Consider the following 26,241-nt stretch of genomic DNA (forward strand, 5'->3'; position numbering starts at 1 on the left):
TTCCTCATGGAAGGAATCATGTAAGGAATCAGTGTTGAATGAATAATGGCTGAAATATCCCTAGAGTGAGACAAGGATTTCATTTATCATCTGTAGCAGGATAGAAATGTTCTTCGAATGAAGCATTCTATGAGCTCTCTTACCAATCTTTGACCTTAGGCTGGATTCACTGGGAAGATCGTATCAGCAACAGTGAGTTCTTTCCAGCCAGGTATCTGTCCCGCTACAGAAGGTGGCACACTTCCCATCTGCTTGGTATAAATCGCTGCTAGAATGTGGAGGCTCTGAGTGATGTGATGAAAATAAATGTGTGTGATCCTGGAAAGTTTTGAGGATCAGATTCTTTTTCCAAGTGATCACACCACAATTGTACAGATCCCTTTGGGTTAAACCTCAGAAGCCAAATAACTGATCTTTTCCTCTTTTCTTTGATATATTAACTTCAACAGCAGATGTCATATAATTGGGTAGAAGCCACCACCCCTCTCTGGCTGTTCTCTTATCTGAATGATGTGGGGTCAGAACATGACATCTAAAGCCTTTGATGCTTTTCAAAAACAACAGATGGGAGATTTCAGTGAAGAATAAAAAGCTAGCAATTTAATTTACACTGAGTAAAGACAAAAATTTCAAAGGAATCTAATCAGATCTAAAAACATATGCCCAATATATCACTTTGACTTTAAAAGAACAGGTGGATTGAGAAGCTTTGCTGTGGTAAACTTGGTTTTTCAGTGAATTAATATAACCAAATGATTAATATAAAGATAGCATTTATTAATTACTAGATTTATTCTTCTTAAGGGTGCTAGGGAGGAAGAGAAAATTACCTTTAAAGAGGAGCCAGAAAATTTAGTAAAGACGGTTTTGGAGACCTGATGGAGACTTGATTCCTCACGCTACTTAGGAAGCTGGGAATTTAAAATAGATTTTACATAGTTTGGTTGTAGGTATTTTTCCTTATGAAGATAGGATATTTATACTGAAATTGATTTATATCGCTGTGCTGCTCAGACTTTAGGAGGCAGTGTGTCTTTTAGCATTGTTGGGGTGATGGTGGGGAGGATATGGGTGTAGCACCAGAATATAGCAGCAAACTTGAAGCTAATTTGAAATCCCAAGCAGTAGACAGCATCTGACCAATGAAACTCCTTCTTAGCATCCAGTATGAACTGGCACGGTGATCATACAATTTATTGTACAATCAGGGACACTTTTGAGATAGAAAGAGGTACTATTTTCAATTATGCCAGGATAACAGTTGAAAACTGGAGCTCTCCTAGGACATGGGGTCACCCAAAACTGAGTGTGCAACAAATTGCCTGGAGTGCTTGTTAAAACAGATTGCTAGGCTCCACCCCCATTGTTTCTGATTCAGTAGGTTTGGGGTTAATAAGTGGCATGCCTAACAAGCTTACCGGTGATGTTGATTCAGCTGGTCTAGGACCTACACTTTGAGATCCACTGCTCTACCCAAACAAACTTGGCATTCTTGTCCTGATAACGTAATTTTCAGTTGAAGGAAACTCTCCATATTGTCCATCCGCCTCCACTAGACAGCCCTCTGCAGGTGAGGATGCTCATGGCGGGATATGCTTGTGTTGGCATCAGCCTACCTGCTAGACTGGTCTGTTTTTGGTATTCTAGAGACTGCTCATACTGGGAGGCTAAAACAGCTCACCTGTTTCTGAATTAACTTCTAAGGAAATGCTGGAGCCAAATGGAATAAACCTGATGAATTCTGAGTTTTCAGAGCCTTAGGCTTAGGGATGTCTCAACATCTAAATTTACTCTAGAAGCATTTTATATAGTGAATGTCCTTCTGGGGAACAGTACTCTTCTGTTCAGCACTTTAGAGGCATCGTAGATAATAGTAGGAAATATCTTGTGATCTTCCCTTTTTTTTCTTTTAGTCATATGCTTAATCATGGGGATAATACAGTTTTTTTTTTTTTTAAATTTTCAGGCATTTATTCATTACTTTGCTCACTAACTAGCTTAGATTGAATGAGGAACTTGTAGACAGTTTTATTGGTAAGGCAAATGTGAGTGTGGAATTCACCAGTAGATAAGTGGGTCTCAAAGAGTGTCTCAGGCCAGCAGCATTCAGCCTTATCTGAGAATTTGCTAGAAATGCAAATTATTAAGCCCCAGCCTAGGCATACTGAATCAGAAGCTCTAGGGGGATAAGGCCCAGGGAACTGTGTTTTAACAAGCCTTCCTGGTGATTCTGATGTGGGTTAAAGTTTGAAAAGCAATATTGTAGCCAGTTTTATGTTATATTTTGCCTGTTTTGATCTACAACAGTATTGAAATATCTGTATTATGTTTCTAAATAGTATGATATCTAATTACATATACATTTACCTTGAGATAGTTTTTATAATAGTGGAAACAATGATGTCAGACCTCATTTACTGCATACTTTCGATACATACAGTCATACACTGCATAATTATAGCTTGGTCAGTGACGGACTGCGTTTGCACCTGTGGTCCCATACGATTATAATGAGTTATATAATGGCATGGGCTATATCATCTAGGTTTATGTAAGTATAATCTATGATGTGTGCACAACAATGAAGTCACCTCATGATGCATTTCTCAGAATGTGTCTCTTGTTAAACAACACATGGCGTATCTCTGTGTTAAAGACTTTACAAATACTATCCGATTTAATCCTTACAGTGCTGTTTTACAGATAAGGAAATGGGGAGGAGGGACACTCCTGACATGGAGAGGCTTTTTTCCTCTATTCCTGTCCCCTCTTCCCAGTTGTATTCTGTTTAAAGATGTTAGCGGTAATTACGATCATGTTTTTAGCTATAACTTTTTATCAAATTAAATGTACATAGAACTAGATAAAACATTTTTATAGTAGGAAATTTTAAATAGTATTCTAAAATACATGGTGGAAGAGGATTGAAGAAGATTGAAGGACATGGTGATGGTGATTAGGTGGAAGGGCAGGGAGTGGATATACTTATGGTGAGGCTGGGCTGTTGGAATCCTGTGGGCTGCAGGAGCCACCCACAATGAATGGTGTGAAGGCATCCTCCCTGTGCTGAGAGGATTCAGGCTCCTGGGTAGATAAGCTGGGTAGCCTTGCTCAGGTTAGTCACACCTTCTGTACCTGCTTCAACTGTGAAGTGGGTACTGTTAACACCTCAGCAAATTGTACTTCTTTTCTCACACCCTACCCGCTTCCCCTGAATCTTCATGCTTTGAACACCTTGAAATCTCCCCACTTGTGTTTTATTTTTAATTTTTTGAAATAGGGTCTCAATTTCTCACCCAGACTGTAGTGCAGTGGCCCAGTCTAGGCTCACTGCAACCTCCACCTCCCGGGCTCAAGCGATTCTGCTGCTTCAGCCTCTTGAGTAGCTGGAATTATAGGCATGTGCCACTACTGCCCAGCTAATTTTTGTATTTTTAGTAGGGATGGGGTTTCACCATGTGGGCCAGGCTGGTCTCGAAGTCCTGATGTCAAATGATCCACCCACCTCTGCCTCCTAAAGTGCTAGGATTACAGACATGAGCCAACTTGCCCAGCCTCCCCCTCTTTTTGTGCCAGACATGGCAATATATAGTTCATTCATATATGCCAGTGTGTAATTGTGTGTGCACAATTGTATGCATGTTTGTAGATATGGTATTTAGAAGTTTTATAGAAATATAAAATTTATTGCATGTTTACAAATAATAAAATTTGCCGTTTTAATATTTTTTGAGTGCATTGTTTTCTCTTTAACTTAATAACTAGGCTTTTCTTTTAGTGCTAAAACTGATTATCAAGTTTGTATGTTTTAGAAAGATGAATATGCGAACTAGAATTTATTTTTTTTACTAGCGTGATCTTTGATTCATTTTCTCCATAGGATTGTCATTGGTTAAAAATATATATTTATAGACAAGATGGATTGCATGGGCTTGATTGAATATGCTGACATTGTGGTCCTATGCTACTTCTCCTGAATGTGATTTATAATGTTTAAAGTATTATAAGTAATTTAGTTGGTTAGTGATAGACTATAAGTAGCATATGAACTCAAATATTTACTATGCATAAGATGGACATTTTTGTGATTTACAATTTAAAGGCATTTTATTAGGTGTTAATGGGGTAACTTATCCTAATAATGACAAAGATAAAAGCTTTTACCTATATAAGTGTATGTACAAATAAATGTAGCTAGCCGGGTACAGTGGCTCATGCATGTAATCCCAACACTTTGGCAGGCTGAGGTGGGTGGATCATGAGATCAGGAGTTTGATACCAGCCTGGCTAACATGGTGAAACCCTGTCTTTGCTAAAAATGCAAAAATTAGCCAGGCATGCTGACACGTGCATCTAATCCCAGCTACTCAGGAGGCTAAAGTAGGAGAATTGCTTGAACCAGGGAGTGGAGATTGCAGTGAGTCGAGGTCATGCCACTGCACTCCAGCCTGGGTGACAGAGAGACTCCATCTCAAAAAAAAAAAAAAAAAAAAAATTAAATGCAGTGTGTATCTGTACACATATGCAATTGCAAACAAAAATATTCATATTAACATAAGTATTACTCTAATTGATTTTATGGTTTTGAGAAGCAAGTTTAATACACATTTATGAGCTTTTGAAATGTTTGTCCTGGATGAATATTAAACATTATAAATATGTTTATATTTATATATAATCTTTATAAATATTTATATTTGTATATATGTATGTTTATATATAATCTATAAATATATTTGTATATATTTATATATGATTTTTATATTTATATATTTTATAAGTAAATATATTGTCTTTATAAATATTTATATTTTATATTTCTTCATCACAGATATATTTTGACAGCCATGATTGGAAATCCTGAATAGTCATAAATGATAATATTTCAGATTTGGATCCCCATGTTAACATGCCAATTATAGTTGTCAAACAAAATAACCTACTGAGAAAAATATGAGTGGCAATGGCCCAGCATTTTTCAGCCTTGTTGCTGCCCAGCTCAGAAATCTTTTCTGTTCCCATGCACCTTTCACATACACACAAGTCATTGCATGGAAAAGCTGTTTCTTACCTGCGTCTAGGCCTTCATCGGTGAGAGTCACACACCACTCATTTTGAAATACTCTCAATGTAGGCTCCAAGATAACACTGTTACAGAGTTCTTGCTCATTTTCAACTATGGATGAAAATCAGGAACTTGACAGAAACCACGAGATAGTGAGTCCCTCTGCAGCTGTGGTCAGATAGAGCTTATTGAAGACTAGGATGGGGAAACAAAGAGAAAGGAAAAGACGTTTTAATCTCTGCGGGTATCAGGCTGACTTCTGAGCTAGTTCCTTTTCTCCAGTAATGCAAAAACAATCCTCCTTTTTTATTTCCCCTCCTACTTTTCCCCACATCATCTGGTGAGCAACCAGGCAACAACCTATTTTCTAACCTTTGCCATTGTCAAATTCAACATGTGCTATGAGGTGGAGAGCTGATGTGTAAGAACTGTGTGAGATATGGTTCTTTCTGAAGCACCCGCAGAGGAAATTGTTAGCAGCTTCACAGTTTAACAGGCAGAGATGGGTGGTTGGAGCTACGTGGAAATGCGGAATTAACAGAATAAAGAAGCATTTTGACACCAATGTCGACATCTTTTAGATAAGATGTGTGGCATTGTCATTTTTTTCACACTTAATTTTCCCATATGTGAACACTACTGATAAATAGATCTCAAGTAGGACTTCAGATAAACTCCCGTGTGTTAACATTTTGCTGTTGGTGCTGTCTGTGTTACTATTTTGAAAGTCTTCATATTTTGACTTCCTTTCAGGCTCTGTAATGTAATTGGTGATGTCCTGCAGTGCGCCACTGTCTTTCCCAGTGACAATTACTGCCATTAGACTTGGAAGTCCTCTTCAAAGTTTGTAACCCTGAACCAGAAAGAAAGAAAACAAGGGGCTGAAAAGCTTACTTTATAAGGCTCTGCATTTTAAGTGTGTTTACTTAGGCTGTTCGATTGCAAACTATGGGTAACAACTTGTAAAGTTCAGCTTGCCTTAAAAACGTAATGATACGTTTACAGTTGTAATAGTTATCACTGGCTTATGGCCTACCAGCTACTATTCTAGTTGTTTGATATGTACTTGCTATATAGGAGGCAGTGTTCTGGACATTGGAGATGGAGTAGGGACTAACGCATACCCAAAACGTTATTTCCTTCATGAAGAGTATTTTCTTATTTTCTGTCTCACAAACTGACTAGTCACTATTGATCCTTGGCAAAGACCAGTGAGACACAGAGCTTGTTTAGAGAAGTTCCCCATTTCTCCCTGACAGAGGGACTCTTCTTCAGATCTCCAGAGGGTCCCAATAGTCCTCGCTCATGCTTTGATTGAGGGACTAATAGTACTGATGTGCACAGAGAGACTTGTTAGCTTCAGCTGCAGTGAGTTCTGGTGGGTAAATAAACTTAAGGACAAGTGGAAATGAGGGGGAGCCGGTAGAGTCTGGTTATTACCAGGGTGCATTGTAGAGTCCTCCAGCTGTAAACATTTTGCTGATTAAATGGATGATTTGGCATGAACAGTATCTAAGCTGCAACTCTCAAAACTTTCCTGATTTATTGCAGGAGTTGCTGTTTACTCTGACAGCCTCAAAAACACCCATTAATTGTTCCAGGTCTCTTTTGTGCTTCTTGACTTCCCTGTGGGATGTTCCACATACCTGTTATTGAGTATGACTGGGGAGAACATTGCGATTTCTTTGACTGGAGCTGCTTGCTTTCCTTTTAATGCCAGGAATTGCAAAGTCCAAGGCCAAAAGGTTAGCCCTACCGGTGGTCCCCTAATGGCAGGTGGTACAAATGGGGTGGATTCTATGTAAGATGCTTGGGAGTAAAGGGATTATGGAGAAGTGGAGAGCTAAAGGGGGCCGTCTGTGTCCGGAAGCTTGCCAGAGCCGTGGGCCTCATCCTAGGGATAAGCCAGTGTCTTCAGAACATTCAATGCTGATTTGCATGTGAGCTCTGAACACTGTGTGTTTTAACTTGAGTACTCCAATGGCCCCATGAGTGCTATAGGTTTGTCTGCTTCCTCTTCCCCACCTTTTTCTTGATAGACAAGGAAACTGAGGCATGGAGGTGTTACATCAGGTCTCATGGACTCTGGGGCTGGGATTTAAACCCTGGCAGAGCCTGGATACTGTGCACTGGTACTGTGCTTTTGTTTGTTTGGTTTTTTTTGAGACAGAGTTTCATTCTTGTTGCCCAGGTTGCAGTACAGTGGTGCAACCTCCGCCTCCCAAGTTCCTGTGATTGACGCTGAGGGGTGGGGAGGGGGCAGACAGCTGGACACTTTTCTGTTCATCTGCAAAGATTGGATCAAGTCCCAGCTGCACATACTCATACACTTGATTGAAGCGTCCTCTCTCCTTACTAGATCCTTTCACAGCCAAAACACATAGAATCCTTAGAGAAGTAACTATTCTTTTTTTTACAGGTGAGAAAACAGAGCCTCAGAAAATTTAACTAAGGGTTTTCTAAGCCTGAAAGTGACAGGACTAGACTTAGTAGTCTTTAGGTTGTGCTGGATATTTTGTGGAGATGCTTAAATAAAAGTTTAGCTTATTCACATTTTATTAGAATTGGAAGCAAGTATTAATGTTTGAAAAAATATTTTAGCCTGACAAACAATATTTATTATATTTTGACATGTTTTTAAAGTTAGATATTTCTTTATGACTTTTAGCAACACAGACAGCTTGACTCTTCAACACTAGACACCAGGCATAAAACAACATAGCTCATAACAACATTATAATTAAAACAATAGAGGTCCTGGTCCTTGTGTGCAAGAATCTTTTAGAAAACAAAATCTAAAATAGTCAATATTTTCCTTTTATCTGTGGTGTTTTGATTTATGTGAAATAGTTCTGAGTTCCCCATTTCTTTTGTGGAATACTTAAAGTACTGTGGATTTCCTCCAGACTAATCTTTTTCTCAAAGCCCTCAACATACCTCTGATATGACAAACACCCCTAGCCCATCCTATGTGCTCACACATTCTTCAGTACCAATTCCAGGCAGGACTCTGCCTTATTAGTAATAGGACTAGTTATATAAAAACATCCCTTGTGTATTCATACTACAAATAGAGTGAGTTTAACACACATAATCCCCAAATATGTCCCCAAATATGTTTCCAGTCAGTTTCTATCCAGCCTGTCATCAACTGCCCATAAATAGCTGGCTGGCTTACATCTCAATTCCATAAATGTCCTATTTTGCTCCTTACCCCAGAACTCAAATATGCATAATTCTTACTATTATGTCTTTTGAAATAGTTTTTCCTTAAAGTAAGTACCGAGACAACTTTTTCGTTACTGCCCTCCCCAACCTTTCCCCCAGTTGCTTTATTGAGCACAGTGAGTAAGACATCAGAGCACCTGGCCTCACCACCACTGGCTGTCTTGGAGACTTGTTCATGTGAGCCTTATTCTTTTTTGTAGCTTTGTAGTATTCCATAATTTATTTAATCGGTACCTATTGATGGATTTTCAGATAAATACGAACATTTTCAATGAATTTATTTTAACCATAGCAGGTATTTGCTGGGTTACATAATTTAGGTTTGTTTTTTTTTTTTTTTTGGCCGGCAAGTGATTTATAATTGTGTGTGTGTTTTGTATGTGTTGGGGGGTATGGCTGCTAAAAGGACTCCACTCGATGTTGAGAAAGATATTGGGATAAGAGTACAGAGGATTTTGGTAAAGCCCAGCGTAAACATTTTATGAAAGCACAATGTACAAGGATACTTAAAGGAAGTGTGTTTGGAAATTGTCCTCTATGGGATCCCTGAACTGGCATCCAAAATGCTTCTTGCTGGATGGCTCTTTTACTTGTAGAACAGGGGTGAAAGTCAACTTAGTACTGCATTAAAAGAATGATGTTTCTCCTATAACATAGGAAACAAAAAAGAGTAAAAGTACTATGAAGTACTTGCTTTGTGAGTTAGAATGTGCTATAGATTATGGCAGTTATTATTCTGGAATTTAATTCTCCTTGAAAGTTTCCACTTCCTTTTTATAGACAGAAAGTCTTATCTAGGGAAGACCTCCTAACTTAGCTCCATTAGCTGTGACTGAGAAGAGGATGATGTCTGTTCCATTACAAAGGATGGTGTGGCCACAATGCAAATTAATATAGCTTTCATTCAGTCACTCTTAGAGATACCTGATATTTATTGAGATGCAATTAAGTAAAAAGCCCTGTGCTAAGCAGTGGAGATACTATGATAGCCTCTGTACCTTCTTTGTTGCTCAGGATCACAAATTAATAAGGGACAGAAGTAGAAGTCAAACCCAGGTCCACAGGTACCTAATTCACTGGTCTTTCCTCGCCCCACCTTCCTCCCTGTCTCATTATTCTCCCGGTCTTGCAGTCACGCTACTCTTGCCAAAGTCTGGAGATGATTTTCAGAGGAATCTACCCTGAAGGATAAATATACTTTAATTTCAAATTTGATTGAATGTACAGCTAAATTAACTTGCTTGAGAAAATCTATTTTCAATGTATATTTTTAACGATTAACAAACACAGTACATATGTTAGAAACAAAGACTAAACCATAAACAAAGACAATGGAAGAGGTGAAGTAAACAGGCCCTTCTCTCTCTAACCCAATTGGGAGTCCATTGCTATCTGTCTGATTAAGGATGGTTACAGAGAGGAGACTCATACTTTTTTTTTCTCTCTCTGATGATAGTTTTACACATGCTTTGCTTAATGGACATTTCTCCATGGTCAAAATTATGTTCCACTCACTGTCATTTCCCCATGCCAAAGTTGATTTTTTTGACAAGCTTCACTGTTAACCTCTGCAGCCCAGATGTTTCCATGGCAGCGTGTAAGCTGTGGCTGCAGAAACAGCCTTCCCCTCCACAGTCACACTGGTATTTAAAACGATAATTGCAAGTGCAGTGCTTAAAGTCAGCTAAGCTTTGGTATTTTTATATAATGATTGCACTATTTTTATTTAAATAATAAATGTCCATTTCAAAATTAAACATAAATAAATAAATAAAAGAATGATGTGAGCCGAGGCTTAATGTTAGGAAAGCCAGTGAAGGTGGAGCAGCGTGTAATGTGGGGGATCTGAAATGTCATGTTCAGGACTTCATGGAGCCGCGTGTAATGTGGGGGATCAGAAATGCCACGTTCAGGACTTCATAATAAAGTTTTTGAGCTTTGTATTAAAATAATTGAAAAGGTGTTTTTGAAAAATGTAATCTGATAGGAAAACGTTGAATGCAGACATGGCTTTTTATGTTTCTCTGTGTGAAGCATTCAGTTTTGCCAGCTTGTTGATTTAGAGCAGTGGAGAAAGGGGGGCAGAAATTATATCATTAAAATGTGATATAAGTCACTGCATTATAAAATAATGCCTTCTTGTTAACCCTCTATCAATGAGTGACAGGGCATGGGACTTCATTGGCAATTGTGTATTTGCCTTCATCTGAGAATTACAAGGGAGAAACAAATGTCTGGTACAATACCACCCTCTTCTGGTAGATTGAAAGAAGTAACAGTTCAGAAAACAAAGCTGCAATTTGTACATGTTTTATGGGCACTTCACAAAACCTCACTTTGGTATGGGTGCTAACCTTGAGTCATGGTTGATTAATCCCAATTAATTGAAGTGTGCAAACAGATTTTCTGTATTGCTAGCATTAGATTGGGTTTAAATCTTGAAAATCAAACGGACTGAATCTCAGTTGATACTAGCAAAGAATCAGAATTTAGAACTTTGTTACAAAAACAAAAAATTGTATATGTGTGTTTTCTCTTTTCGGTATTTTTTGTTTGGAAAGATGCTGAGGAAGCAGAAGAAAGCATTTTCTTTTACTACTTCAGATCTCAGAAATGTGTCATTTCTCATTATTTCCCTTTTGCTCCCATTTGCTTGCAAGACTCACCATGTCTTTGGACATGTCCCTAATATCTCAGTATTGTCATTATTCGTCTGATGCAGCCCATGTTTCTGTATCATGCCTAGCTGTCCTTGCTGGCTTTGTTTTGTACTCATGGTATTCAGTACCATAGTAGGTAATCGGAAGTATTTGTTAATTGAGTATCTGTTATCAAAATATGGGGAAGACAGAGAATATTCCTCAACTCTGTGCTCTGGTTCTGCAAGTAAAGATAAATGAGAGAATGGAAATTATCTGAAAACAATGACTGTGAATATTTTAAGTAATACCCCAAGTGTATTAAATCATCTAATCACTTGTACACTTTTGAGCCCCTTTTGTGGGTGTCTGAACCCCTGGCATGCATAATGATTCAACTTAGGACAGGTAACTAAGAGGATGACATCTGCTTTATCAGACAGTTTACTCAGCACCCTAACTGCTCGGCTTTTCAGTACAGTGATAGAACAAGTTAGGAAACAGGCCTTGGGAAGTCACTGAGAGAGCTGGAGTGAAACTTGTGAATGTAAGGACATACTTTGTTTGTATCAGATAAACTTTCCCACAGTTGTTCTGATAAAGAATGCTGCTTGTTCATCTGACATAATGTGTGGGAGGATGGGCTTAGCAGGTTTAAGGAAAGATATGTGATACTGACTTTTCAGGGAACTTGACTGAGAGTTAATTGAAGTCAAAGAAAGTGCTGTGGTTGATCACAGGTAGAGTTTGTTTTTTTCCACCCAAAGAATAAGCCACACCTGAAATTATGTAGAGCAGTTATCTCTGCTCAGCAAACGATTATTAACTAAGCACGCTTGTTTTTAATTCTGGGTTCTGTGAGGGTTGTGTGATTATCTTGGTAATTTAATTTCCTTGGTGGCCTGACTAGAATTGTGGTTTTAGACAATTAATGCTGTAGAGATCTGCATATCTTCATAATTAATAATTTGAGCACAATAGTCTTATGCTTTTCTGTATGGACAAGTTAATCAGAATGAAGAATCAGGCCAAATTTTTATATTTAGTCTTTGAATGGGCCATTTAAGGAACAGCATTACCCTTGTGTGATTCTCGGTGGTCATGAGGCAGTGCTATGGTCTGAATGTTTGTGTCCCTCCAGTATTTATGTGTTGATAAAAAGACATGAAATAATGGCATTTGCAGTAAACTTGATGGAGCTGGAGATCATTATTCTAAATGAAGTAACTCAGGGATGGAAAACCAAGCATCATAGATTCTCACTTATAAGTGGAAGCTTATCTATGAGGATGCAAAGGCATGAGAATAATACAGTGGACTTTGGGGACTCGGGGGAAGGATGGGAGGGTAGCGAGGGATAAAAGACTGACTACACATTGGGGGGCGTGGCTCACACGTGTAATCCCAGCACTTTGGGAGACTGAGGCGGGCAGATAATGAGGTCAGGAGATCGAGCCCGTCCTGGCCAACATGGTGAACCCCATCTCTACTAAAATACAAAATTTAGCCAGATACTGTGGCACAGATCTGTAGTCCCAGCTACTCAGGAGGCTGAGACAGGGGAATCATTTGAACTTGGGAGGGGGAGGTTGCAGTGAATTGAGATCGTGCCGTTGCACTCCAGCCTGGGTGACAGAGCAAGACTCTTTATCCAAAAAAAGACTACACATTGAGTACATGGTACACTGCTCAGGTAATGGGTGTACCAAAATCTCAAAAGTCACCACTAAAGAACTTATCCATGTAACCAAACACCACCTGTTCCTCAAAAACCTATTGAAATAATAAATAAATATGTTGAAATCTCATCCCCAGTGTGTTGGTATTAAGAGGTGGGGCCTTTGGGAGGTGACTAGGCCCTGAAGGTGGAGCCCTGTGAATGGGACCAGTGCTTTCATAAAAGCTCACCTTCCACCATGTAAGGACACTGTTCCATGAGGAACAGGCCCTCACCTCACGGAATTCATTGGCTCGTTGACCTTGGAATTCCCATCTTTCAGGTCTGTGAACAACACATTTCTGTTGTTCATAAATTACCCAGTTTAAAGTATTTTGTTACAGCAGCAGGAATGAACTAAGAAGTGAGTTGTATGACGGTGTGTGGTTACACTTTTGTCACTTAATTATGGTAGGAGGATTTACTCAGAGCCCACCTTCCACATGACTGGGCTTTACAATCAGCAGTCTCTCTCAGGAGAATCACAGACTTCCTGTGTTCCCGCTGTTGTAGTTAGAGTATACTGTGCCCTCACATGGCTCTACCTCCTGATCAGCTTTTCATTGAGTTGTGGTCTGCAGAGAGGCCAGTTTCTTAGAAAGGCAAATGTAGTGTCTGTCTCTAAAGATCTCTTGAAATCTATACAAAACATAAATTTTTGTACCTGCCAGTCAATAGTATTAAGAAAGACTTGTGATAGTTTTGCTTTGGAGGAGAGAAAAAATATAAATTAGAATTTAGATTATTCTTTCTGGAAGCAAAAGCAAGCAAATATTCAATTGGCTAGGCTATGTTCCTTCTTGTGGTGTCTGTAAAGATCTCTTGAAATCAGTACAGAGCATAAATTCTGTACTTACCAGTCAATAGTATTAAGAAAGATTTGTGATAGTTTTGCTTTGGAGGAGAGAAGAAGTACAAACTAGAATTTAGATGTTGTATTCCTTCTGGAAGCAAAAGCAAGCAAATACTCGACTTGGGTGGGCTGTGTTCCTTCTTGTGGTGGTAAGCAAAACTGCAAGCAACAGGCACTAACTCAGAAAACCGTTCTCCATGCTCCTAGAAAGCATCCATGAGAGGCTTTTGTTGAATAGCTGCTAATTCAGCATCCAGGGGTTCACGGTTTGTGTTAGCTCCATGGAAGAAGCTTCACAGGAGGGGGAGCTTCTCATTGATGAGATGGCTGGATTCATGGAGTTCTTTTTCCTTATTTTCAGCTGCTTGTTTTACTAGGTTATGCTATCCTAACATAGACATATATTTTCATATGTATTGCTAACATAGGGACATATATTCTTGTTTGCTCACATAGTCCAAGTTGAAACCTGCTGTGCCAGCTGCATGAGTAACACTTTCTTTCACAAAAGTGTCCCAGTTTTGACAATGAATTACATGAACCATTCTAATTTATAATTATAAGGGAATAAAATGATCAAAAGTGTATGGTTGATTGACTGGCTCAAAATAATGTTGTCTTAGTTTTATATGATCTGTTATGTTTATTAAGCAGTTTTTTCAGGCTTTAGTTGAGAAGGCTTCCTAGCTTCAACCCTAGCCTTAGAAAGTTACTTTTTCATCTCTAATTAGGGGCAATGCTGGTACTTCCTTATGGGCCTTATGGGTTTGTTTTGGAGATTAAATCTGTTAATACAGGTTGGGTGCTGAAAACAATGCCTGGTATGTAGGGAGTGCTCAATAAACATTAGTTATTTTTTTATTTTTAGTTATATTTTTATTAGTTATTATTTTCTAATGTTATTAGAAAATAATCATTCAGTGTTAAAAGTTCTAGAAAAGAGTATGTAAAAGACTGGGAAGGAGCAGAAAAGTCAAGGCCTCAAGTAGTATTGCCATCAGTGTAAAATCATGACAGTTGGTTTTTTTTTTTTTTTTCTTCCTCAGCATGGCACACAGTAAGAGGGGGGATCCAGGTCTTCCCACCTCCCAAATCCTTTCTCATCCATGAGACCAGACCTACTCCCATTGGGGCTGAGCTGCAGTGGGTACCAGGCCAGGCAGGGCAGATACCTGGCTTGTCTTTTTCTGGGGGTGGAGTGGCAGGATTTGGTAGAAGACTGTCAATGGGAATGAGGAAAAGAGGGCACTCAGACTTTCAGTTCAGGGACCTGGCTATATGATAATATTGTTAAATGAGTTCAGGGCTAAGGGGCCTTCTTGAATGGGGTGGAGACAGAAAGTATTGCAGTCTTGGTGACAGCATGGACTTTGTAGTCAGATCCCTCAGCTTCAAAACCTGCCATCATCACTTCACTTCCTAGCTAGGTGTGCCTCAGTTTCTTCATCTGTTATAGGACATTTTTATTAAAAGTAAAGCATGTAGACAGTGACTGATGAGCACTATGTAAGAGTTGATCATTATATCACTATTTTTAACTTGCCACTTTAGGGGTTTCTGTGGGAAATATATATGGTTGTCTTTGAAATAGCATTTGTAGAAAACTTCAAAGCAGGCATCTATTGAAACTTTTTAATAAACTTTATAGAAATCATTGCTTTCTTTTTACCATTTTTGTGATTAATAGAAGTGGCCATGGAAAAGTTTACCCTGTATTTGCCATTTATTTATTAATACTGTATCCCTTCCCAAATTTGGTTGGTACCTACTGGTATCTAGAGGTCTGGGTTTCTATATTGCTTGAAACCTTGGTCATATTTTTCTCTCTGTCCACAGATGGCTCAGGAATCCAAATCCATGTTCTCAATGTAGGCATTACTACCCCAGAGATTATTTGTCAATTTCAGTGTAATTTTTTGTTGTCCCTATGTTAAGTGGCTGGGGCCATGAATGCTTGATAGCAAGCAAAGTATGAGACACAATTCTTACACAGTGAAGAGCTGTCCTGTGCTGCTTATGGGAGTGACCTATTAACTTTCCCATGGGTGAAAAGCTTGTTCATCAATATCTGAGCTTAAAATTTAAGTCTATTTACATATAAACAAATTTTGTCTAGTTTGATATACATCAGCCAAATTTTTCCAAGAATTTAGCTACTATCTACTAAATATTCTATTTGGAATCTTGTTAAGAATTATTTATTTAGGAAAGCCCTATCAATAATAGTAATAATGTAAGTTGCATTTTGGTCACAAATATTTGTGTTTGTTAAATCCACATAATTAAATATATAGATCCAATCATCTGAGCACTTCATGTTGAATGAATGACATTATTTCAAATAGCTGTGCTTAAGCATTTACATATTACATGTCATTATAAATTTTTCTCTCTGTTTTCCCTTTGAATTATGATTATGGTTACATATACACTTATAGGCAGGCGGTCCTTGATTTCACAATTCTGACATATATTTGAGTCATTATGATTTAGTTCAATAACATCAGTCTCCCTACAACAGTCCAAATTTTAGTTACCACAGTATATTAACTCTAAGTAGTTTCATATAGTACAAACTTAATTGCTAGCTCTCCAGTTCACAGATCAACATGTAAATAACATACAGGAGTGGCCAATCATCTCACTTCTTTCAAAGTCTGTTGGTGATTGGTCACTGCACATCTGTTATTCAGTTCGAGCACACTCAGCAAAGTGTGTAATGTTGCCTCCTTGTTTGCCAGTAATAAACCTCATGACATTTTACAAACAGTGATATTTGAAAGAGAGTATGCCAACAAAAATGAAAGTTTCGGAGAGAGATGACAAGTGATAATAAGGAATTGAAATTTGAATCACAGGCATATGGAATTACAAAAGAAATAGTTAACCAGAGGAAGGTTAAATCTCTATAATATGCTGTTAGATGAACTTAGTGAAGGCAAAGTTGTTAATATCTGCAATGAATGGATCAGATGTCCTAGAGAAAGTGATGCTTACAAGAAACTTTACAATTAAGGAATTCTTGAAATATTTCATGACATTGAAAGCACAAAGGATAAAATTTTGGAAGTTGATTCAAACTTACAAAGGAACATGACAATTCTGTAAGGCATAGAAAAAGATACTCACTCTGTATTATAAGTTATATTCTGAGACGAAGTCAGGAACTATTCAAAGACATGGTATGGTTCAGGCTTTTTGAAAAATATGTAGAGGTAATTCATTGTTGGGTAACTTACAGACAGCTTTCTGTGTTATAAAAGATATTTTGCTTTAGGCTAGCAGTAACCCTCTTAAGCATTGGATACAGTTTCTTAAGACTGTTTAAAAGCTATCATAGGTTAAGGGGCTGATTTACATTCTTTAGGCTAAACTCGTTAGCCCCAGTTATACATGCTATGTGTTTGTCTGCATATGTATTTATGTAAATATATCCAGAATGTTGGAAATGTAATATTTAAACTTACACATAGACTTGGAGACTCTGGGGAATCTGGTATCTATTTGTAGATTCTTGTTCATAGGCTGATTAAAGCAGGTGTATGGGTCAATTCTAGGAGTTGCTGGGGAGTCTGCCCAGACTACAACCTCTGAATATTCTGAAACATAATTATTATTATTATTATTTTTGAGACAGAGTCTTGCTCTGTCACCAGGCTGGGTTGTAGTGGCTCGATCTTAGCTCACTGCAGCCTCCGCCTCCCAGGTTCAAGCAATTCTGCCTCAGTCTCCTGAGAAGCTGGGATTACAGGTGCACACCACCATGCCCAGCTAATTTTTGTATTCTTTTAGTAGAGATGGAGTTTCACCATGTTGACCAGGCTGGTCTCGAACTCCTGATCTTGTGATCTGCCCACCTTGGCTTCCCAAAGTGCTGGAATTACAGGCGTGAGCCACTGCGCCCAGCTGTACTCAAACGTAATTCAAAGAGAAGTTGGCTAGTTTACTTGTATTAAGAATGTTTGCATAAACTGAGGCCAGTTTACTTTTATTAAGAATGTTTGCCTAAAGTGAAATAAAAGGAAGTCCAATTTAGTTCTGTATCTTGAGTTTCCAGTTAAGGATAAAAAGAGATGTGTGTTTCTCAGGGTGATATCGTTTTATCATTTTTATAATTTTAGGTGATTTCCTATCGTTGTGGCTTATAAGAAAACTTCTAAGATTATTCAGAATGAAAATTTTAATTCAAAATGAATTTCATGAGTTTCTTAATAAGTTGATAGAAAAACTTTTTTAACACTGAGTTTTTTCTCCCTGTTCAATTCTAGTGATGATTTTGTATACTTTTGAAACTATAAATTATACATTTCTAAAATTTTTCTAAAGTTAATTTAGAAAGAGCAGTAATTATTTGTAGCATTTTCTTCTGAAATTCATGTTTTATAGTCTTTTTAGTTTTTTTTTTTTACATCTGTAACAAAACTCCTTGATGACATTAATTATTCTTGTTAAGAATTTCCATATTACATTAAACTAGGCAGCTGTAGGATACACATCTGTATACATTAGCATTAATAAGGATGTTTAAAGGAAAACTGTAACAAAGTGCTAGATTGTGTTACTGTGTATTTAAATGCTATAAATAGGACAAAAATAGAATTTTCTTCACCTGTTTTGTGAATTTTACCACTAGATGGTGATAGAGGACTGGGGAGTGTGCTGAATTCTGCATCTGCTATGATACTTGTATTATGTTGAAAATCGAAAATGTTTGTTCTTAAGTATTTCATTTTAGAAGTCATTCAGGGGTATCCAGAGATTCTTTTATATATCATGCTGAGCACAATATCTTTTTATATGGCATGTGCTTAGTATTTTATTGATTTGTTAATTGGCTTCTTGTGGTGTTTAGTCTGGGGATAATCTTTATAAGATTTAAATGGTCCCTAAGCTTTATTTTATCCTTGTTTTCTTATTTTTTTCTAGTATATCATATTTCCTCATGGTGTTTATGAAATTTCTTGATGTTTAAGCTGTATTCATTCTCTTGTTTGTATGTGTACACACACACACACACACACACACACAAATTTTGACTTAAGTATTTAAATTTATACATTCCCCTAGGCACCATTCTCTTGAAACTTTGGTTGAGAAACAAAATACTATCATACTATTTCAAATTGAGTATAAAATATTTATGAAGTGGTTTAATGAATATAACAATAACACACACATTGAAGATTTTCTACAAGATCAGTTTCTCTGAATGTCAGTTTTATGAAGAATAGAAAATTTCCTTTTGGAAAGTGTCTGAATATGTTTCTCTTCTGCATAAAAGGAATAATAAATACACTATTTATTGCTTCCTGGGAGGATCCGGAAATAATATAATCCAAAAGCCCTAGGTAAGAAATTTTGGATTTCAAAAAAATTCCCAAATGCCAGTTTTGAAGGAGCAATCAAATATAATTATTTTCTTCAACATTAATAGAGTACCATGTTACTTCTGACACTAGCCTCATATATTATTCCCATTGATGTTATTTTGCTCATGTAAATGATTCATTCTTGATTAGCCTGCATAAATATTTTTCATGCCACAGCATGGGAATTAGTATGAAATATAAGCAGTGTGATATTGATGGTTTTTGTCATATGACTTTTTTTTTTTTTTTGAAAAGGGATGATAATATTCTCTATGTTTTTAGGTAATGTTTGAAGATATTCCATTGATGTGATAATGACATGTAAGAGAAATAAAGCTACCATCACATTAATCATGCCCACTAACTATATAGCAGTCTAATTTTAGAAACATTAAAGTGGGATTTAAATGTTTTAAAGACTTCTTAGAATTAAGGTCTGAATGAAAGGATTAAATGAGATATTGGGTAGAGAATCCCAAAGTACTTGGATTATAGGTGTGAGCCACTGTGCCCAGTCTGCTCCTCCTTTTTATATAGGGAAGCTGTAATTTACCTGTGGCTTTATGGGGAAAATGGAGAAAAGAATTGGCTTTTCAAACTGCCTTTTCTTAATTAGCTGATCTAGAACTCCAGAGCTGAATGGAGCCAGTTGAGTTAAAGCGGTCATACATTTAATAGTATATATAAGTAGGGAAGCAGATAATAGCATTTTTGAGATTATTGACTGGGAGCTGTGGTGTGGTAGGAACAGAGGATGGAGAGGATAGGACATGTTGCACTGAAGGTATTTTCCCAGCCACAATATTGCTCCTCCTTTTTTTTTTTTTTTTTTTTTTTTTATTTTTTTTTTTTTTTTTTTTAATGCAGTTTTGTTCTTTTGCCCAGGCTGGAGTGCAGCGGTGCAATCTTGGCTCACTGCAACCTCCACCTCCCGGGTTCAAGAGATTCTCCTACCTCAGCCTTCTAAGTAGCTGGGATTACAGGCGTGTGCCACCACACTCGGCTAATTTTTGTATTTTAGTAAAGACAGGGTTTCACCATGTTGGCCAGGCTGGTGTCCAGCTCCTGACTTCAGGTGAACCACCCACCTTGGCCTCCCAAAGTGCTGGGATTACAGGCATGAGCCACTGCGGGCCTGGCTTGCTCTCCTCCTTTTTGTATAGGGAAGCTGTAATTTACCCATGGCTTTTTGGGGAAAGTGGAAAAAGGAATTGGCCTTTCAAAGTGTCTTTTCTTAATTAGCTGATCTAAAACACAACTATCTTAATCTAGCTAGTGACACACAGTTGGGGGCAGGGATAGCTATGCAGGTGACGAAGTGAGGTATATATAAATTTATGCACTTAGGTATCCATTGCATTTATAGAGTTGGAATCTTGATGGAGAGACAGATATTTTGATAGAAGTCCTCAGATAATCCTTTTAACCCCTTTGCCACTAACCTCTCTGCCAAGCCTGATTGACTTAGAGTAACACACTAGACACTGAGAGTAAGATACTTTGTAGTCCCTGAGTCCTTTTCCTGTACTTTGCAATGATAGTCATTGTTGAGCTGTTATTCTTGTGCTCTCATTTTTGCTTATTTGAGCTTCTTAGAACTTTGCGGTTTATTCACGTTATGTTTGACTGTTAACCATAATAATCTTTTTTTAGTCAGCAAACATGCCTTCAATCCTCCTCTGTTAATGTGTCCCCGAGGAGGCATTTACATTGCTGGAGGATAGTCTCTTACCAAAGGAATGAAAGGTAGTATCACAGGAGCATCACAGGAGTGGGGGAAAGGCATGAAGCAGGGAGAGGAGGCAGAAGCATTTCCAAAGCCCATTCCCACTTGCTTTGGGAGCCCTGAAGGTGGGCTCTGACCTGGACACAGAGGGTTCTAAAACTGAAGCACTTACACACACACACACACACACACACACACACACACACACACACACACACACACAGCATCCATCCTCATTTCTATAGTGGTGAGTAAAGGAAAAAAAAAAAAAAAGACCCACCAAGAGAATGCGGGGATGATCGCCAAAGATCTTAGTTCGTAGACGGAAAGATGGAAGGCTTAGTAACTGATGTTTACTAAGTTATATTTGCAGTAAATGAACAGTGTTGAAAGTAGTATTTTCTTTCCCTATTCTTCAACATCAACGATAGATAGAATTCTCTTTTCTATACTTTTTATTCTCTGCCAAAGTGGCTTCAGAGTAGCACCTTTTCCTGGAGGATGGCCACAGTGCAGGGACATTGCTGTGGCTCTTTCAGCTCTTTCACTCTGCCCTTCAGACTTCCAGCCATTAGCCCTTTCATTCAGCTGTGCACTGCCTCCTGTTTATCTCTTTTTGCTATGCCTTAATGCTTTCTTTAGTTTCAAATTATGACTCCATTTCATATCATTTTAGTTCTTTGAATTCATATTTTTGAGGGGCTCAAACAAGGATAATGAAAAGAAACATTTATTTACACGTTGTACATACTGATTCCATCCAGCGATAGAAGGCCTACACATCAGTATAATCATAATATATGCGAACTTCCGATCTTCTGACACTTTGCAGTGATCTGATGCTTTCACTCCTGGTTCTGATATTTGATTTTTTGAACAACCTTCTTGAAAATGACCTACACATGAAAAAGTAAATTATTGGATCCAGGCACACATTACACGCAGACAAGAAAAGTGTCATTTCTTTGCAGTAATAGAGGATTTTATGTGCAGATTCATCTAAAAGCCTGTCTAAGTGACTAAAAGTAAAAGGAATTCTGCACAAGTGATATGGTAGAAAGCAGGTAAAAAACACAGCCACAACTACCCTGATGCTCTGGTTATGTTTTCGCTTTCGGCTTGACTGACTTATGAATTGCCTGCTGGATTTGTGGATATACCTGGATATGGCTATGTAACATCCGATTAGAATCACCAGCACAGCCACAAACAAGCAGCTGTTCACATAGGTGACTGCCTTATGCCATTTGACCCCCAAAGGACTTTTAAGTTTCACGCAGTCATGGATGTTGTCCTCTGTTGGCTGACTATTTGTTAGGATGATGTTTGGCAAACACAAAACAGCCATGATCACCCAAACACAAATAGATAAAACCTTTGTAAAGGTTATGCTATACATCCGAGAGTCCCCAAATGGCTTGACCACCTTCAGATAGCGATCAATGCTTATCAGCCCAAGGAACACAATGGAAGTATACATGTTTGCATAAAACAAAACTGAAGTGTATCTGCAGAGAATAAACTTGAAGTACCAAGGTCCAAATCCTGCATCGTGGACTATTCGAAATGGAAATGTCAGCGTCATTATGAGGTCTGCAACTACTATGTTTTTGAGATAGAATATGAAGCTGGTTTTATTCCTAATGTGGAAGAAGATCCACACTGCTAAACCGTTCAGCAAGATGCTTGCCACAAATATAATGAGATAAAGCACCGGCAAGACAATTGTGTCAAATTCATTGTGAAGGGTGGTGTTCTTTCCTGGTCCATCGCTCCTGTTGCCTGAATTGTGACTCTCTTGGCCGTGCAGCTCGTTATCTGTAGGAGAAGTGGGGAGATGGGACTTCAGTGCTTGGCAAGCGCGCCCACAGGCCACTAGGCTCCCTTACAGACCCAACTTTTTGTTATTTCAGGTGAACTTAAAGATGTTATCAATGATTTAAAGAGCGAAGTTAGCACATTGTTAATGTTTTGAGTGGCCAAAGAATTGGTGACCTCTTCTTACTACCCTGCCTCCCTTGTATCAGGACCCTTGAGTAAAAAGTCCCATTTCTGATTCCCTATGCCAGCCTTTTGAAAATAAACATACCATTGTAAATTATCCATATACTTCCACATTTGATATCATTACAAATATAATCAACAAAATGTGGACAGAAAATTGAAATTTTTTATAACAAGTAAATAAAATAGCCAGCACGTGTTTCTGTGTATTCTTTGACACTTTCTTTGAATATATCTTCTCCTCCAACCATGGCTGCCACATCAATCAAATGCTCATAACCCATTTCACTGATTATATGATGCAGTGATATGGTATAGGTCTTAAGCTGTTTAATCATTAAGAATTAAGAAGGTGTAAAACTAGTGGATCATTTTTAAGCCGTTTAATCATTGAGAATTAAGAAGGTATAAAACTAGTGGGTCATTTTGAATTTTTTGCCTATGACTTTCTTACAGCACTTTTAAGATATTTTAGGGACCATTGATAGGAATGGAAAGAAAATGCCGTGGCATTTTTGTAAATAAAAAGAAAATCTGTCTTCTAAAGTGAACAAAGTAAGTCCTGGATAGGTGTAGATCTGACTTGCTGATTCTCTGAAATTTGTTTTCACCTTAGAAGAATTTAAGTTTTAGGCTAGTGTGAAGTTACTGCTGATTATTATAAATATTTATACATCATCTAGTAAATTTTTGATTAAAATACATTTGTATAGTCAAGAATATTCACAAATATGTTTTCATATGGTCCAGTGAGAAATGCTGATTTTGTTTTCTCATTTGTACTACATTTTGCAATTTTACAGTTTATTGCCAAGGAGGACAACTTGTTAAAAATAATTGCATCCTGGCATATTTTTCTTGTTTACAAGGCTAGGTTGTACCAATTGCATTTATTATAAGAATTTTTAAACCTTTTTTAGAATTTTAGTTACCATATCACTGCATCATATAATCAGTGAAATGGGTTATAAGCATTTGACTTATGTGGCAGCCATGGAAATGAGCCTCTCATGTCTCTACTGTGGGGAGCATGACGGACAGGCAGCTCCTGCTGTGGATCCACTACCAGATGCCTGCGACTGCCATGCTTCCCATGGACTGCTCCTGGCCTATAACTGAGCATGGCAGGGATACCAGGACATACCTGTTTTTGCAAGAGAGGGGTTTCTCTGACAAAAGACTTTGGCCGGAGGAGTACTTACCAGTCTTCAAACCTTTTCTTTGAGCTTTCTTCAAACCGCACTGTTCCTACTCAACCTTTCTTCCTTCTTTCTCCCACAAGTGGTTGGAAGGCTGTGCCAGCCTTCTGCTTGTCCCCATTTGCCTTGGTAGCCATTTTCCCCAATAAATCTCTTGACCCTTTAAGCACATTTTATCATCATTATTTTTGGAGAACCTGAACTAATGGAATTAATTTATAAATTCACCTTTTGGATGTAAGGTTAGAAGGAAGGTCATTTCTGAATTTTTTACTTCCCTCTAATTCATATTTACTATAGTTATAACTATGTTTTGGAATGGTTTTGTTATAGTGATAACACCATGAATTTAAGCCCTCCCTGCCCTGCACACAGGCAGTTTAGTGTCTGTTTTAGTTCCCTTCTTTGAGGAGAGAAACAGGAAAGTTTTGATGATTAAAATCCATAAACAGATTTCTGAATTGCTGCTTGACATCTAAGTGCAGGCTCTTCTTAAGTAACCTTGTCCTCTTCCTAATTCTTTCCCTTTTATTCCTTGCTATGAGTGTTTTTAAAAACTGGTTTCCCTGGCCCAACTATCCTTACACAGGCTAGTAATTTATATCTGGACTAGCCTGTTATGAGACCCATAGTATTACTAAGCTTTACAAGTTAAAATGCCTGATTCAGCAGCCATCTATATTACTGCTGCCACTTTTTCTAATATTTCCTTGTACAGTATCATTCAAGCCTATTTTGATTTAATGGTATGTTATAGTCTTGGTTGTTTTTGCATCATAAGATCCAAATCAGTATCAGTGACATTAGGAGCTTCTTAAGATGTGTGGCTTTGAGTTAAGATGTCTGTTTGAATTAATTTACCCAATTAAACTATTAGCAGCCACTTTTGTCTAACCTAGGATAGAACCCTTAGGGAAATAGAGAGAGGACTTGTGAGTTTACATCAGAATAAAGAGTCTAGCTGAGGAACACAGCCTGAAAAGGAGCAGCCATGTCATATCCTGCAGTGATGGCTGTGCCTTGTAACAATGACTTATGAATTGCTTTCCAAAATCATTTTAAATACAAATATGAATAGTTCACGAACTACAGCACACATGGCAGGGAATATTTCAACTGCTGGTGTTGGCTCCCTGGGGATCTGCTGTGCATGTCTGTCGTGGAGTACAAGAACCCCTGCTCCACAGTGTTGCTTAGGGATTGCCTATCGGTTCAGTATATCATAATATTTTAAAGTTTAATTATATGAACACACATTCTTATTAAATGAAGCTTTATAAGTTAAAATGATTTGCCTAACAATTATTATGAGAGTCTCAAATCAGAATGTCAAAAAAGGGGTGTGTGTGTGTATGTGTATTTGTAAATTAGAAAGATCAAGTAGGATTGGTCTCTTTCCACAGTGGTTATTGAACTGTTTTGTGGCTTTGAGATAGTCCAGTGTTGAAATTCTTGACTGTGCAACCTCATGGTATTTGCTTCCTTAGTTTATGTATAGGATTAACATTTGAGACTATAGGACTTCTTAATTCAATGATAAAGGCCTAGGTCTGGTTATTACCTTATTCACAAATTACACATTTGCAGCGCAGCTCAAACAAATCAGTGGTTAAAGCCTGTTATGGGTTATTTAGTGAAACAATATAGTAGTAGAGACAAAAAATGATTTCTAAGAAGCAGATGAGCCATTGCTCAACTGGTTGCTCTGGAAGTCTCAAAATTTAACTTTGAGAGTTTCATGTGATTAATTTGCTTTTTAGAATTAAGTTTATATCATATTCTTTTTTGCCAGCTATGCCCATCATTTATTCTCTTCTCTATTGTTGCCACAAATATTTCTAAAACTTACAAGCGTACTCAGAAGCATTTCTCTATATGATGTTTTTGCTCAGGAATGTTGACCACTAAAAGTAAATGACTTTCTTCACCCAGGCAGTTTTTTTCATGTTGTTCTTCCCTGCCAGTGATGAACTTTGCCAAGTTAGGGAACTCTTTAATTGATAGTAGCTTGGTGATTCATTTAAGAAAAATTGGAAGCAGTGTAAAGGCTATTTTCTCACAATATGTGCATGCAATGTTGGATATTATCAAACATGATTTCTCCATCCCTTCTTGTTTACTAGGGTGGTATTCCCTGGATTGTGTAGTGCAGGGCTTGACACAGTGATAATTGAGAGTAAAATCTCCTTTGTTATCCTCTCCCACTCTCACTCCAGTTCCTTTTAAATTAACAAATTAGGTGACATAATAACTCAATTTACTAGTTCCATAGTAAATTATTTTTATTTATTTATTATTATTTTTTTTTGAGATGGAGTTTCGCTCTTGTTACCCAGGCTGGAGTGCAATGGCGCTATCTCGGCTCACCGCAACCTCCGCCTCCTGGATTCAGGCAATTCTCCTGCCTCAGCCTCCTGAGTAGCTGGGATTACAGGCACGCA

At 37.8% G+C, this 26,241-nt stretch overlaps 3 protein-coding genes across 9 annotated transcripts in view; 1 reads left to right on the top strand and 2 right to left on the bottom strand.

The window, feature by feature from the left end:
• Window positions 1–5,406, bottom strand: part of P2RY14 (purinergic receptor P2Y14) — a 63,670-nt gene extending 58,264 nt beyond the window's left edge. The window contains exon 1 of one of the 3 annotated variants that reach the window (XM_017522856.2): window positions 5,072–5,405. The gene's annotated coding sequence lies outside the window, so the exon portion shown is untranslated. Of the gene's footprint in view, window positions 1–5,071 lie in introns of all 3 variants that reach the window. The other 2 variants (XM_017522859.2, XM_017522851.2) reach the window with 2 other exon arrangements.
• Window positions 1–26,241, top strand: part of MED12L (mediator complex subunit 12L) — a 363,255-nt gene that overhangs the window by 199,258 nt on the left and 137,756 nt on the right. The gene's annotated exons all lie outside the window — the stretch shown is intronic.
• GPR87 (G protein-coupled receptor 87) overlaps window positions 21,307–26,241 on the bottom strand; it is a 24,164-nt gene continuing 19,229 nt past the window's right edge. Inside the window, exon 3 of the mRNA XM_017522844.2 lies at window positions 21,307–22,415. Coding sequence (XP_017378333.1) covers window positions 21,373–22,415 — 1,043 coding nt within the window. The 3' untranslated portion in view covers window positions 21,307–21,372. The remainder of the gene's footprint in view (window positions 22,416–26,241) is intronic.

Source organism: Cebus imitator, unplaced genomic scaffold (assembly GCF_001604975.1).
Source record: "Cebus imitator isolate Cc_AM_T3 unplaced genomic scaffold, Cebus_imitator-1.0 Scaffold25, whole genome shotgun sequence".
NCBI lineage: Eukaryota > Metazoa > Chordata > Mammalia > Primates > Cebidae > Cebus > Cebus imitator.